This window comes from Crocodylus siamensis, chromosome 13 (genome assembly GCF_052110815.1).
Source record: "Crocodylus siamensis isolate JL-2025a chromosome 13, ASM5211081v1, whole genome shotgun sequence".
In the NCBI taxonomy this organism is placed as follows: Eukaryota; Metazoa; Chordata; order Crocodylia; family Crocodylidae; genus Crocodylus; species Crocodylus siamensis.
Window position 1 is genome coordinate 21,196,566 of NC_143407.1, and position 11,323 is coordinate 21,207,888.

The 11,323-nt window shown below is 49.0% G+C and overlaps 1 protein-coding gene across 2 annotated transcripts in view; it reads left to right on the forward strand.

Moving 5' to 3' along the window:
- POR (cytochrome p450 oxidoreductase) overlaps positions 1 to 11,323 on the forward strand; it is a 63,883-nt gene that overhangs the window by 49,804 nt on the left and 2,756 nt on the right. For both annotated transcript variants that reach the window (XM_090026485.1, XM_090026484.1), the window contains exons 9-15: positions 793 to 909; positions 1,649 to 1,767; positions 4,894 to 5,075; positions 5,429 to 5,578; positions 6,826 to 7,093; positions 8,167 to 8,312; positions 8,874 to 8,959. In XM_090026485.1, the coding sequence (XP_089882611.1) occupies positions 793 to 909; positions 1,649 to 1,767; positions 4,894 to 5,075; positions 5,429 to 5,578; positions 6,826 to 7,093; positions 8,167 to 8,312; positions 8,874 to 8,959 (1,068 nt within the window). The remainder of the gene's footprint in view (positions 1 to 792; positions 910 to 1,648; positions 1,768 to 4,893; positions 5,076 to 5,428; positions 5,579 to 6,825; positions 7,094 to 8,166; positions 8,313 to 8,873; positions 8,960 to 11,323) is intronic.

Here is an 11,323-nt window from a genome sequence, read left to right on the forward strand (position 1 = left end):
GTTGCAGTTGAGGTGTATCTACATGTGGAAGAAATCAAATTTCACGTTGTGGTTGAATCAGAACTGACAGAGCCAGCTTTTCTTTATTTAGGGCTATACTGTGATCACAGGGAGAATTCCTTACAGCAAGGGAATCACCCACTTGTCTGTTTCAAAGGATTTCTCGAACTCTATAAGTTTACAAGCATATTTATACTTAAGACAGAGAAAGAGAAAAAAATATGACCTTGGAGAAACAAAACAATGGTAAATCACACACAGGCATACAGACAATTTACTTAAAGAAAACATCTGTGCACAGGGTAATATATCAAGACAAAACAAGGCATGCAGGATTCCTTGTCTCAGAACATATAACTGAAATAAGCAGTATCAGCACTTCCGGTCTCTGTCTGTTTTCCTAGTCAAGCAGGCCAGAAGCCCAACCAAATCTACTACCACATACAGAAAAATTAGATTTGTTACATTAATTTAAGCCAGATGAAGACTTCTAGACCTGTCAATACCTTTATCCCAGGCAGCCTTGTTTTCATCTTCTGTGACTTGGTAGCAGAGTTACAGCAGTTAACTAGGGGGTGTTGGGAGGATTGATGACCTGTAGCCTTTTTGTATAGGAGAAGGGGCTTTAGGGGCTCAGATGGATACAATTTAAGAACCTCAACAGGTTTTACTGCTCTTGAAAAAGCCAGCCAGCTGTTTCACTGGGCTTTAAGTCATCAGTTGACTTCTCCATACTCTGGGATATGGGTACTGTAAAGTCCACTTGTAAGTGAAATCCATTGTTCCTTCTAGCCCGTTTGATGCAAAGAACCCTTTCCTGGCACCTGTGACCAAGAACAGAAAACTGAACCAGGGTGGAGAGAGACACCTCATGCATTTGGAACTGGATGTCTCGGGTTCCAAAGTCAGGTACTCCTTCCTGGAAAATGGACTGCTGGGGTTGGGGAGGGGTGAGCAGCACCGTAGTAGAAGCTTTGGGAATCTGTGTGCTTGACTCATCCAGAGCTTTAGAAAGGATGTTTTCTATTGCCTTTACCTCGGTGCCAAGAATATATGCAGGCTCCTTTTGTGGGGTGAGGTGGTTTTTGGAGACTAGGGTAATTTTGCTATGTTGAATTTTGCTTTTTCTGTGAAGAAGTTTTCTGCCAGTTTCAGTACCATGTTACATCATCACAGAACAGCCACTGTGTTCTACTTGAGGGGGACAGGTGTTTCTGTAAGCACTTTACAGTCCCAGTGGCTGTCAGTTAGTCTAATGCGATGATACAAGTGTACAGAATTACCTCTGTTTAACTGCAGAACTAAGTCCATGGCAAAGGATGCTTGTATATGTAAGTGAGAAATATCAAGACAGCAAACTCCTGCAAAGGCACCTTTTGGGATTCATTATTCTACAGTGGCATTTAGTGCACATACACAGAAAGAAATTAGCTGTTGGCTCCCTTTTCTCCCTTCAGCTGGAACAAGCACTGTGTGGCTCCCTGACCCCTCCAGATGGATGCAAGTGGCAGTTCAGTATAGACTGGAAAAGACACTGTCTGCATATTATACTTCACTCTCCCCTCCTAGCTGACTTCATTGGGCCTATTTTATTGGATGTGCGCCAACACCAGAGCTCCATATAATATATCCTCTTTACCCTCTCCAGGTATGAATCTGGGGACCATGTTGCCGTCTACCCAGCCAATGACTCAACATTAGTGAACCAGATTGGTGAGATTTTGGGAGCAGACCTGGATACAATCATGTCCTTAAACAATCTGGATGGTAAGTGATGCCACTGAGATCAGTCCCTTGGCAGACTATTGAACAAGTGCTTCTCTTTCTGTGCTTATGCTGTAAGGGTGCCCCTCATATGAGACAAACTGATGAGCTGCTTTTGACAGTATTTATACCCTCATGCTTGTATTTTTCCACAGAGGGATCTTTTTATTTAATCTGTATCATCCACCCTTTGGCCTTTGAATTGCTGCAGTGAACTTGCTCCTCCTATCTTTCCCTCAGGGCCAGAGTATGGTGTTCCTTTCAGGAACAGGAATTGTCTTCTGTTTTGTACAGTGCATAACACAAAGGAGCTTTGGTTCATGACTGGGGGTCCTGGAGATCATCACAGTCCAAACAGTGGGCATTTCTGTTCCATGAGGCCAAGTGCTTGATGTTCTTTAACTTTCACTTTGTCTTAGTTCAGTCTCCCAGATCCTGTAAAGCTGTTAGGAGAAGCCTAGGCTACTTTGAGTTCTGCATAATCTTTAGCAGCCATGTCATTACACAATCCGGGGAGGTCTGGTGTCAGTTGTATGCATCAAAATTATGCAACTGACACATCTGTAACTTAGAATACCAGGCTGACTCTACCTCCCAATTTGCATAATGATCCCCCTCTGGCACAATTAGAATATTAATTCCTTTATGCCCTTATATAATAACAGAAGGATTAGGTTCTGTCTTGGAGTGTACTGAAATGCAAAGACAGTGCCCTTCGTGCCATATACTCTTCAGAAAGAATGTTCTTGGCAGTTAGCCAAGCCTCCAGCCTTTCCCTGCCCCTCTGCCAGCACACCAGCTTACAGTAGTTACAGAACAGTAGCAGGGAGCAGTAGCGTTCCACGTGTCTCCAGTGCCCGGGGGCCAATGCCTGCATTTGGCCCCCACCCCGGGATGATCTGAGCAGGGTGCAGGTCCCGAAGTAAATCAGCCTGTGCAGGGCGCTGCCTCCTGCCCCACGGCACTTCTGTGGGAGAATTAGCAGCGTGGTACACCAGCCGTGGGGGAAAAGGGGGGCAGCTGGAATTTCCAGCTGGAACAGCAAAAGAAGCCCACAGCCGGCTGGGCAGGTGGGTAGGCCGTGCAAAACATGAGAGGCCTTGGACATCTGTATGCCACTGACAGGGAGTCTCTGGTGTGTGCACCCTTTCTACCTACAGTTCTGTCCTAATGCCAAGACTCCTTTGAGAATTGATTATTCAGAGGAGGAGGAGGAAGACGCTAGCCATCAAAAGATTTCATGGGCAGCCGGGTAGTTGCTCTGAGGCCTTGCTCTTGTTTTGGCAGCTTACTTACACGTTACTGTAATATACTGAGCAAACTGCAGATCCCCGTCTGTAGCGCCCTCTCTGGTCCACATTACAGTGCCATGAAGCTTGCTTGTGGCCCCTCCTGGTGTAAAGGCCTCTTTTCTTAGTGTATTGTACTGAATTAACTTCCATTTAGATAGCTGATGCTTAGTAGTCCTGAGAGGTAAGTCATGGAGCATTTTTGCAGGTTATTAAAGGGTTAAATCAGGGGTGGGGAATTATTTGGGCTGGAGGGCTGTTAAGAAGTTTTGGTGAGCTGTTGGGGGAAGGTGAGAGTTGGGGAGATGCCAGTTGATACTATCTGGCCTTGGGCCCATCTGCCCTGCACCCGTTGCCAAGGATGCTGGGTGAGTGGGGTCTCCATGGAGACCAGACCAGGACTCCTGTGGGCAGGGTACCCTCGGCTAGGTGGATGGGATGGGGCTGCAGGTGGGCGATGAGCAGTGTCTGGCAGCGGGATATGCAGATGGGGCCAGGATTGCAGGGTGGTGACAGTGTGGGGCCAGGGCCCAGACCAGAGCCACAATTTGCTCCCCGTACATGCCTGTGACGGTTGCTGGTTCCATGGGTAGGGACTGACTGCCGCCTGTGGAACTGGTGCTTGTTGCAGGAACAAGCAGGTTGCAGATCATGGCTCTGCCCTGGGCCCTGGCCCTACACTGTCACTGCCCTGCAATCCCAGCCCCACCTGCATGTCTCACTGCTGGACACCACTCCCCACCTGCCCATGGCCCATCCCATTTGCCCAGTTGAGCGCATGCTGCCTGTGGGGGTCCCAGCTCAGTCTCCATGGAGATCCTACCACCTGCTCCATCTGGCAGCCCTGGGCAGCGGGGCTGGGTCCAGTGGCAGCAGCAGAGGCACTGGCTGAAGTAGCTGGAAGTTTGAGGGCAGAGCAAGCTGTTACTGAGGAAGTCAAGTCTGGCCACTGCTGCCCCTGCCCCACCACCATGCCACCTGGCCCACAGACAGCAGCTCCTGGCATGCCTAAGAGCCATGCACAGGAATAGGGTGGGCTGTGCTCTGCACCAGATGGCACCTGCACACCTGGGGATGATAGGACCAGCCACACATGCCACGGCCTGGGCTGTCCTCTGTGCCTGGACCAGGTGGAGCCAAGGGACCCACCACAAGCTGGACAGAATCACTTAGTGGTTCAGATCCAGCCTGCAGGTCATATTTTGCCTACCCCTAGGTTAAATACATACAGGGCTTCCTCTGAAAGTGCAAAAACTCAGCATAATGACAGAGAACCAGTGTCTTTTTGTAACCCAAACCATTAAAACATGTTTTATAAAGTCACTTCCCTTCACCATGCCTCTGTTACCCATTCTGTGAAACGGGGAGATAAGACTGATTACAGCTTTTGTGAAGCGCCGTGAGATCATAGAGTGAGAAGGCCCATCACAGGCAGGGCTTTCTTCCTGGCTGCTCAGCCCTCAGGAAGTCTGATTGTAGTGACTGTAAAACGGTAAAGAAGTATGGAGGTGAGCAGGCAGTAGGGTGGCCATAATGACCCCAGCTTTCCCATCTCTGCTATCTAGAATGTACTGCTCTGCTCTTACAGGGTAGCCAAGAGGTTTGTTAGCATGGCTGACCTTGCAACAGGAGAACTGACCCATAGTCATCCACATGTGTGAATCATCCTGTCCCAGTGTTTTGAGCTGTTGTGCCAGTGGGTCGTTATGTAATGTCTTGTGCTCTGAAATCAGTTCCCCTGCAACACTTGGCCTTTCCTGCACCATTCTTTTTTGGCCTAGCACAACAGCTTGCAGTGCCAACAGTGCCTCTGATCTTTACCCTCCTCTCTCTTCTACAGAGGAATCCAATAAGAAGCATCCGTTTCCTTGCCCCACCTCTTACCGCACAGCCCTGACCTACTACTTAGATATCACTAACCCGCCACGTACCAATGTCCTATATGAGCTGGCTCAGTATGCCACAGATGCCAGTGAGCAGGATTGCCTCCGCAAGATGGCTTCCTCTGCTGCTGAGGGGAAGGTGAGTGCTGGGCTGTTCTCTTCATCCTGGGAGATAAACTCAGTCCATTGGGCAAAAATAGCTTTGCCATGTGGCCTGGTCCTTGCTTTGCAACCCACTGTGTTTCTGATGAGGCTAAGAAGTGCCTTTAGATGAAAGGCTTGTCCTCCTGAGCCTGTTACTATTTCCCCGCTTCAAGAAGCTTCCCCTCAGGGTCCATACAGAAAGGACCATGTGTGAGGAGACCTAGTCACTGGTGTAAGGCCAGATGGTGGGGGGTGAACAGGCGACTTTGGGTGACCTTATCTTATCCTCTTGTGTAACCCAGACCATAATGTTTCACCTGTGTCTTGCTCTGGTCTATTCACCTGTAGGAGTTTTACCTTAGTTGGGTCGTTGATTCCAGGAGGAACATCTTAGCCATCCTGCAAGACATGCCTTCTCTGCGACCGCCCATTGACCACCTCTGTGAACTGCTGCCACGTCTGCAGGCCCGTTACTACTCCATTGCCTCCTCCTCCAAGGTGAGTGCTCCCTCTACCTGGCTCATGTAGAAATGCTGAAGAGCCTGATTCCTGGCATGACTAATAGGCCTCAAAGCAAAGCCAAGGGATTGCCTTCTGCCACGCAGAAGTTCAGCCATCCTAGCAAATCCTTTCCCAGTAGTGCTTTTGGACATCTGTTGAGTCTCCTCAAGGGCTCATGTGAAGGCATAGGAATGAAATGCAGGCATTTCCCTTGGAAATTTATCTAGTATAGAAGTAGCTCTGTTTTGGCATTGTGACCAGGAATACCAGTCTGTGGTGTTTCAGATAGGCTGCAGGGTCCTTGAGAAACTCAGGGTTTTTTCTCATCACTGTTGCTCACACCGTGCCACCATTGTGCTGTCAGCAGCTCTGTCACTGCTATCAGGCTGAGCTTTTATAGCTTGGGAGTGAGATGAAATTCCAAAGAGGAATATTATTTGTTTCATGGGTTCTCATCTCAAGAGCTGAAGATGGAGCACAGCCACCCTAAAGGAATGAGGAACAGCCATTCTAGAGCATCCAGCTGCATTTCTTGTGTACCAGAGTTAAGGGGCAGATAAAATTAGCACAAGGCTGAATTTCATCTCAGTTGCACATGCACTGCCTTGTACTAGTTGGCTAATGAAAAAGGAAAGGCAGAATCTAAAATTCTATTAACTGTAATTCAGAGAGAAACGGATGAATGCCTTGGCACAGGGATCTGACATGGGGCATGGATAAAGGAGCATGTCCTAGGTAACTCCTCCACAAATCATGATGTCATTTGAAGCCAGTCCCAGCTTTCACATGCAGGATCATGTTTTCCACAAATTGGTCCCTTCTATCTAATAGGAAGACAAAATCCTGCCCCCATTCCTAATGTGGGAGGGAGGGAATGGCAGTAGCAAAACTTTTGAAGACTGCTTACTTACCCTGTACTGAAGGGAGAAACAGGGCCTGGGGTCTGGCAAGAGTCCCAGTTAGAAGGCATAGCAGACCTCTCATTGTGCAGTTTAGGCACAGGGATGATTCTGTCTTGAGCAGGAGGAGTTGGACAAAACGTGATCTCCTTGGGTCCCTAGAAGCCCCATGAATCTATGTAGGTTCTCTGCTGAGAAGCTGAGAGCTGCTGAAGAAGAATAGTTGGTACACTAACATTACCATTATTGGCTTTTCTTCTCCTTTGGGTACCAGCAATGGTGCATAAACAGGCAACAGTTGACCATTTCCCTAAAGCTGATGGTGCTTTTGCTTCTCCCATTTAGGTTCACCCTAACTCCATCCACATCTGTGCTGTGACCGTAGAGTATAAGACCAAGACCGGCCGTGTGAACAAGGGAGTGGCCACCACCTGGCTGAAGAACAAGGTGCCTAATGAAAATGGGAACAAGTCCTTAGTGCCCATGTATGTCAGGAAGTCGCAGTTCCGGTTGCCTTTCAAACCCAGCACACCTGTCATCATGATTGGGCCTGGAACTGGGATTGCCCCTTTCATTGGCTTTATTCAAGAACGTGCCTGGCTGAAGCAGCAAGGTGAGCATAGAAAAAGTACAGTCTTTATATTGGATCATCTAGTCCCAGGGCTGCCCTCAGGTGGCCATAGGTTGTGTGCATCACCTTGTCACTACCAGCAAACAGTGGAAATCTTCAGAACAAAATATCTCTTTGGGTTTCAGACCTGAGAACTTTATCCCAATGCCTGTGGCTTGCTCCTGATTGGGTTCCAAACTCAGTGCTTTCCATGGCTTTTTTGTGGAGCTCATCACTGTAATACTTCATCCAAGATGCACACCTCACTGTACCACACAGTCAGGAAAGGTTGAAACAAGTCCCCTTTCCTTTCTCTGGCCCAACAATGAGACAGCAGCTTGATTCCTGTAGCCATAGATGGTCCATGTTTGGGCTGCTGGGTTGTCACAGAAGCAATGCAGGAATATTGCTTCATTCCTCTGAATTAGAAATGAGGGCAGCATGGTGGGTGTGAAAGAGGAAAGGGCAAGGAGATGTTTCACAACCATGATACAAGGTCTTCAGGTGACTGCATCAGGAAGTGGGAGAGAGCATGATGTGGTCAGCAGTGATTTCGGCTTGGACTGCTGCCAGGCAGATGCTGTTCATTTTGTTGACTTCACTGAGGTCACACTGATAGATGCAGTCAGACAATGCTCTTTTGGCAAAGTTTAGAATGCAGTTATGTGGCAGCTGGTGCAAAAAGGCTGTCTGGGAGCAGGGATCCAACCAGCTTCCTGTGGTCATGTTAGGATGGGAGGGGGGGGGGTACAGTAGTTAGGAACCTACTACTTGGGGTCTCAGGTTCAATTCCCTGCTGTGCCACAAACTCTGCTTGTAACTTTGGCTAAGTTGCTTAGGCTCAGGTCCCCAAACAACAAAATGAGAATTAGGTGCTTAGATACCTTTTGTGAATCTGTCTCAGTTTCCCATTCACAAAATGGGGGTAGTACCACTAGCAAATGTCACTTGGATTGTTAGAACAAACACATCAGGCTGTGAGGTGCTCATATGCTATGGTGATGGGTGTGGGAAAAGTCACTTGACAGCCCTGGGGAGTCAGAAGAATGATGTAATGGTTACATGCTGTGTTTCAGGCAAGGAGGTTGGTGACACAGTGCTGTACTATGGCTGTCGCCATGAAAAAGAGGATTACCTCTACCAAGAGGAGCTCACCCAGTTCCACAAGGAGGGAGCCCTCACCCAGCTTAACGTTGCCTTCTCCAGGGACCAGGCTCAAAAGGTAACACGCAGCAAAGACTCCCAGTGCCTTCCTCCCCTTGGCTGAGCCTCAGGACAGCTTTCCTCATCCATTGTGGGAGGCTTGGCTGCATGTGCTGCCTCCAAACTGGAAGAGTTGAAAAGGGCAGGCAGGTGCCCCACTGCACCATCTTAAGGGGGAGGACCACGTGAGCTCACACGTCTGCCCAGGCTATGCTCCGCCTGGTACCTGGTATCTTTGCTGCAGTAGTGGCCTCTGGCTTGTGCTTTAGAGCAAGGCCCACACACCCTGTTTATAATGTGCCTGGCTGGTCATTTAGTTTTGGGTTCTGTTCTGGAGGTGTGTGGGGAATGTGCCATAACCTCTCCTGATTTCTCAGAGTGCCATCTCTAAACCCAGCTTTCCCCTTGCTACCCTGTAATTCAGCTGTTGGTGCAGCAGTGGGTTAGACATGCCCAGTTCCTCTCTGTGGGTTTGGGGGTTTTCCTTCCCTAGTGGTGCTGCAGCCAACTGGGTGTGGTGTCTGGCACCTGGGCCTGCCCTTCTCTCCTTCCCTTTCTCAGCTCAGCCTTTTTCTGCCAGGTTTATGTTCAGCACTTATTGAAACAAAACAAAGAAGGTGTCTGGAAGCTGATCCATGAGGGAAATGCTCATATCTACGTGTGCGGGTAAGTCCCCTGGTGGTGGAGGGATACCTGGGTTCCCAGACAGAACTCTTGCAGATTAATAATGGTACCATGGTTCCTGGCTGAGGTGGAGCCTGTCAGAGATTTCTGTATTGTAGCAACCTTGGACGATCAAGGGTGGTCTCTCTTTCCCTATCTGAGGGGAGACGGTGTGCCTGGGTTGGTTTGAACGGACTGTACATAAACAAATAGATAGTCTGAGATTTAACTTGCAGTGACTAGTACCCAAGGGAGGCTGGGCAGAGGGACCACTCTGACCAGAGGAATGAGCAGAATTGGTCACAAAGAAACCTCCACAGTGCAGTGGGACTGGGGCAATGCTACATGTTGTAGAATGCAGAGGCAAGTAACACTGCCAGCATGGATGTGCCTGTGAGCCTTCTGTTTCCATCCTAACCTGAGGACCCTAAAATGTTGTACTCCCATCAACTGACAAGTGTTGGTTTGTTTTGAAAAGGCTGACTTGTGTCCCTGCAAAGCACATGGTGGCTTAGTGCCGTTAAGAGGGACCAGAAATTATTCAGAGCTGCTGGGGAAACTGAGACAGGAAACAGAGCTCGTCTTTCAGTTGTGGAGCCAAAAAAAGCTGGGGAGAGGATAGCCAATGACCTAGAGCAGAAGGGGTACACTCCCAGAGGGGCTGCATGGATGTCAGAGGTGTAACATTGAGGAATGGTGACATCTGCACAATGGATTCCTGCCGTAGGCTCCTAATCCCAGAGGACTGAGACAGGTGGTTTTACCAGGACATTGCACGTTGATTTACTTAGTGGAGAACACTATTGTTTGCAGTGGCAGAGCATTGCCCAGTGCCCTTATCTACCCTGCTTTTTGCATGTGGCACAGTATAGGGTGCTCCTAGTGTTGAAGGTTTGGTGCCTTGTGCATAAGGATTTGAGGTGGCAGTTTAGGGATTGGTCTTGATGGCTCAGGGGATCCCTCCCAATCCCACGTTTCTTCTTTCCTTCCATGGCTAGGCTGACTCCTACACAATGAATTGGGTTTCTTGCAACTCCCTGTGCATTTGAAGCAGAAACAAAGCCATCAAACTGCACAAAGCAAGGCTGGCCCAATATTGGGCGTGTGTCAGGGGAGGTGGGGGAAGCTGGGCCTTGGAGTTATCCTGGGAGGACAGCTGGGCCCTTGCCACTGTGTCCACCTGATATCCACTTGTTCTGAGCATCATCTTGTCAGTGTGGACTGACTCTGAGCTGTGTAGCGCCCTGTAGAAGTGTTGGGGGACATATAACAGTGCAAGGGGTTCCCAATATGTTTCTTACTGCAATGACGTAGCACAGCCTGAAGATCAGAGTAGTGCCCTGGGAGTCAGGACATGTGGATTCTGTTCCCTGCATCTAGTACAAATCATGTAGATTCCCTGAGCAAGCTTCCCCTCAGTCTGCCTCTCTTTAGCCTCTTGGTTCTGTGGAGGCAAAGTCTTCATAACTGTGTTTTTGAACTGCCCAAGCAGAACTAAACTTCTAGGCAGGACCACAGTACCTACATTGCTACTTTGGGAGGCTACTTGCAGAAACATGAGGAGAAGAGTTGTCTAAGTGTTTCTGTCAGGAAGAGCCTTGCTGAGCTGGGGGGAAAGGATGGGGAACACAATGAAAGGAAGGGTAGAAAAATAGGTGTAGCACAGAAAACTGAGCCAAGGGGTATATTTGAAAGAAAGCCCTTTCAAACTGCTCTGTGGGCTAATTGACAGTGTTGTTTGTTGATTTACTGTCTGCACTAGGTAGGCAGGCCAGGCCCTGCTCCTTGGGAGTGGGGACTGAATTGTATGTCAGGAGCTGGCTCTTGAAGCAATAGGAATACCAGAGGCTAGCTAGGATATGCTTGGGGGAGTGGGTATTCTGGGTAGGAAGAGAGGATGACTGCCAAGGGAGTAGGGCCAGGCTGGGGAAGCATTATGATCTAGGGACTGTATTGAGAATGGGATGACAGTGGCATGAAGCATGGGCTCCCTAGCCACCATCCTTAAGCTCTGCCACTGACTTACCAAATAGTCTTTGGCTCAGCAGGCCCCCTCCCCTCTGTGCCAGCTTCCCAGGATTGCCTTCCGAGGAGAACCTAGGGATGCTCCTTGCCTTATGGAGGTGAGGGCCCCTGCACTGTAAAGACATTGGCTCTATCTGAACTCATGCACACCCTGTCACGCAGCAGCTGCCTGTGCAGTGTCCTTTCGAACCTGCCAGGCTGGAACTGAGCTCCTCAGACCTAAGACATAGACTACCGGGTTGGAAGAACCTCAGGGATCATCAGTCTGACACCTTGCACAGATGCAGGATTCATTGTTCCTAAGCCAACCCAGGCAGGGGCCTCTCCATCCTCTCCTCAAAA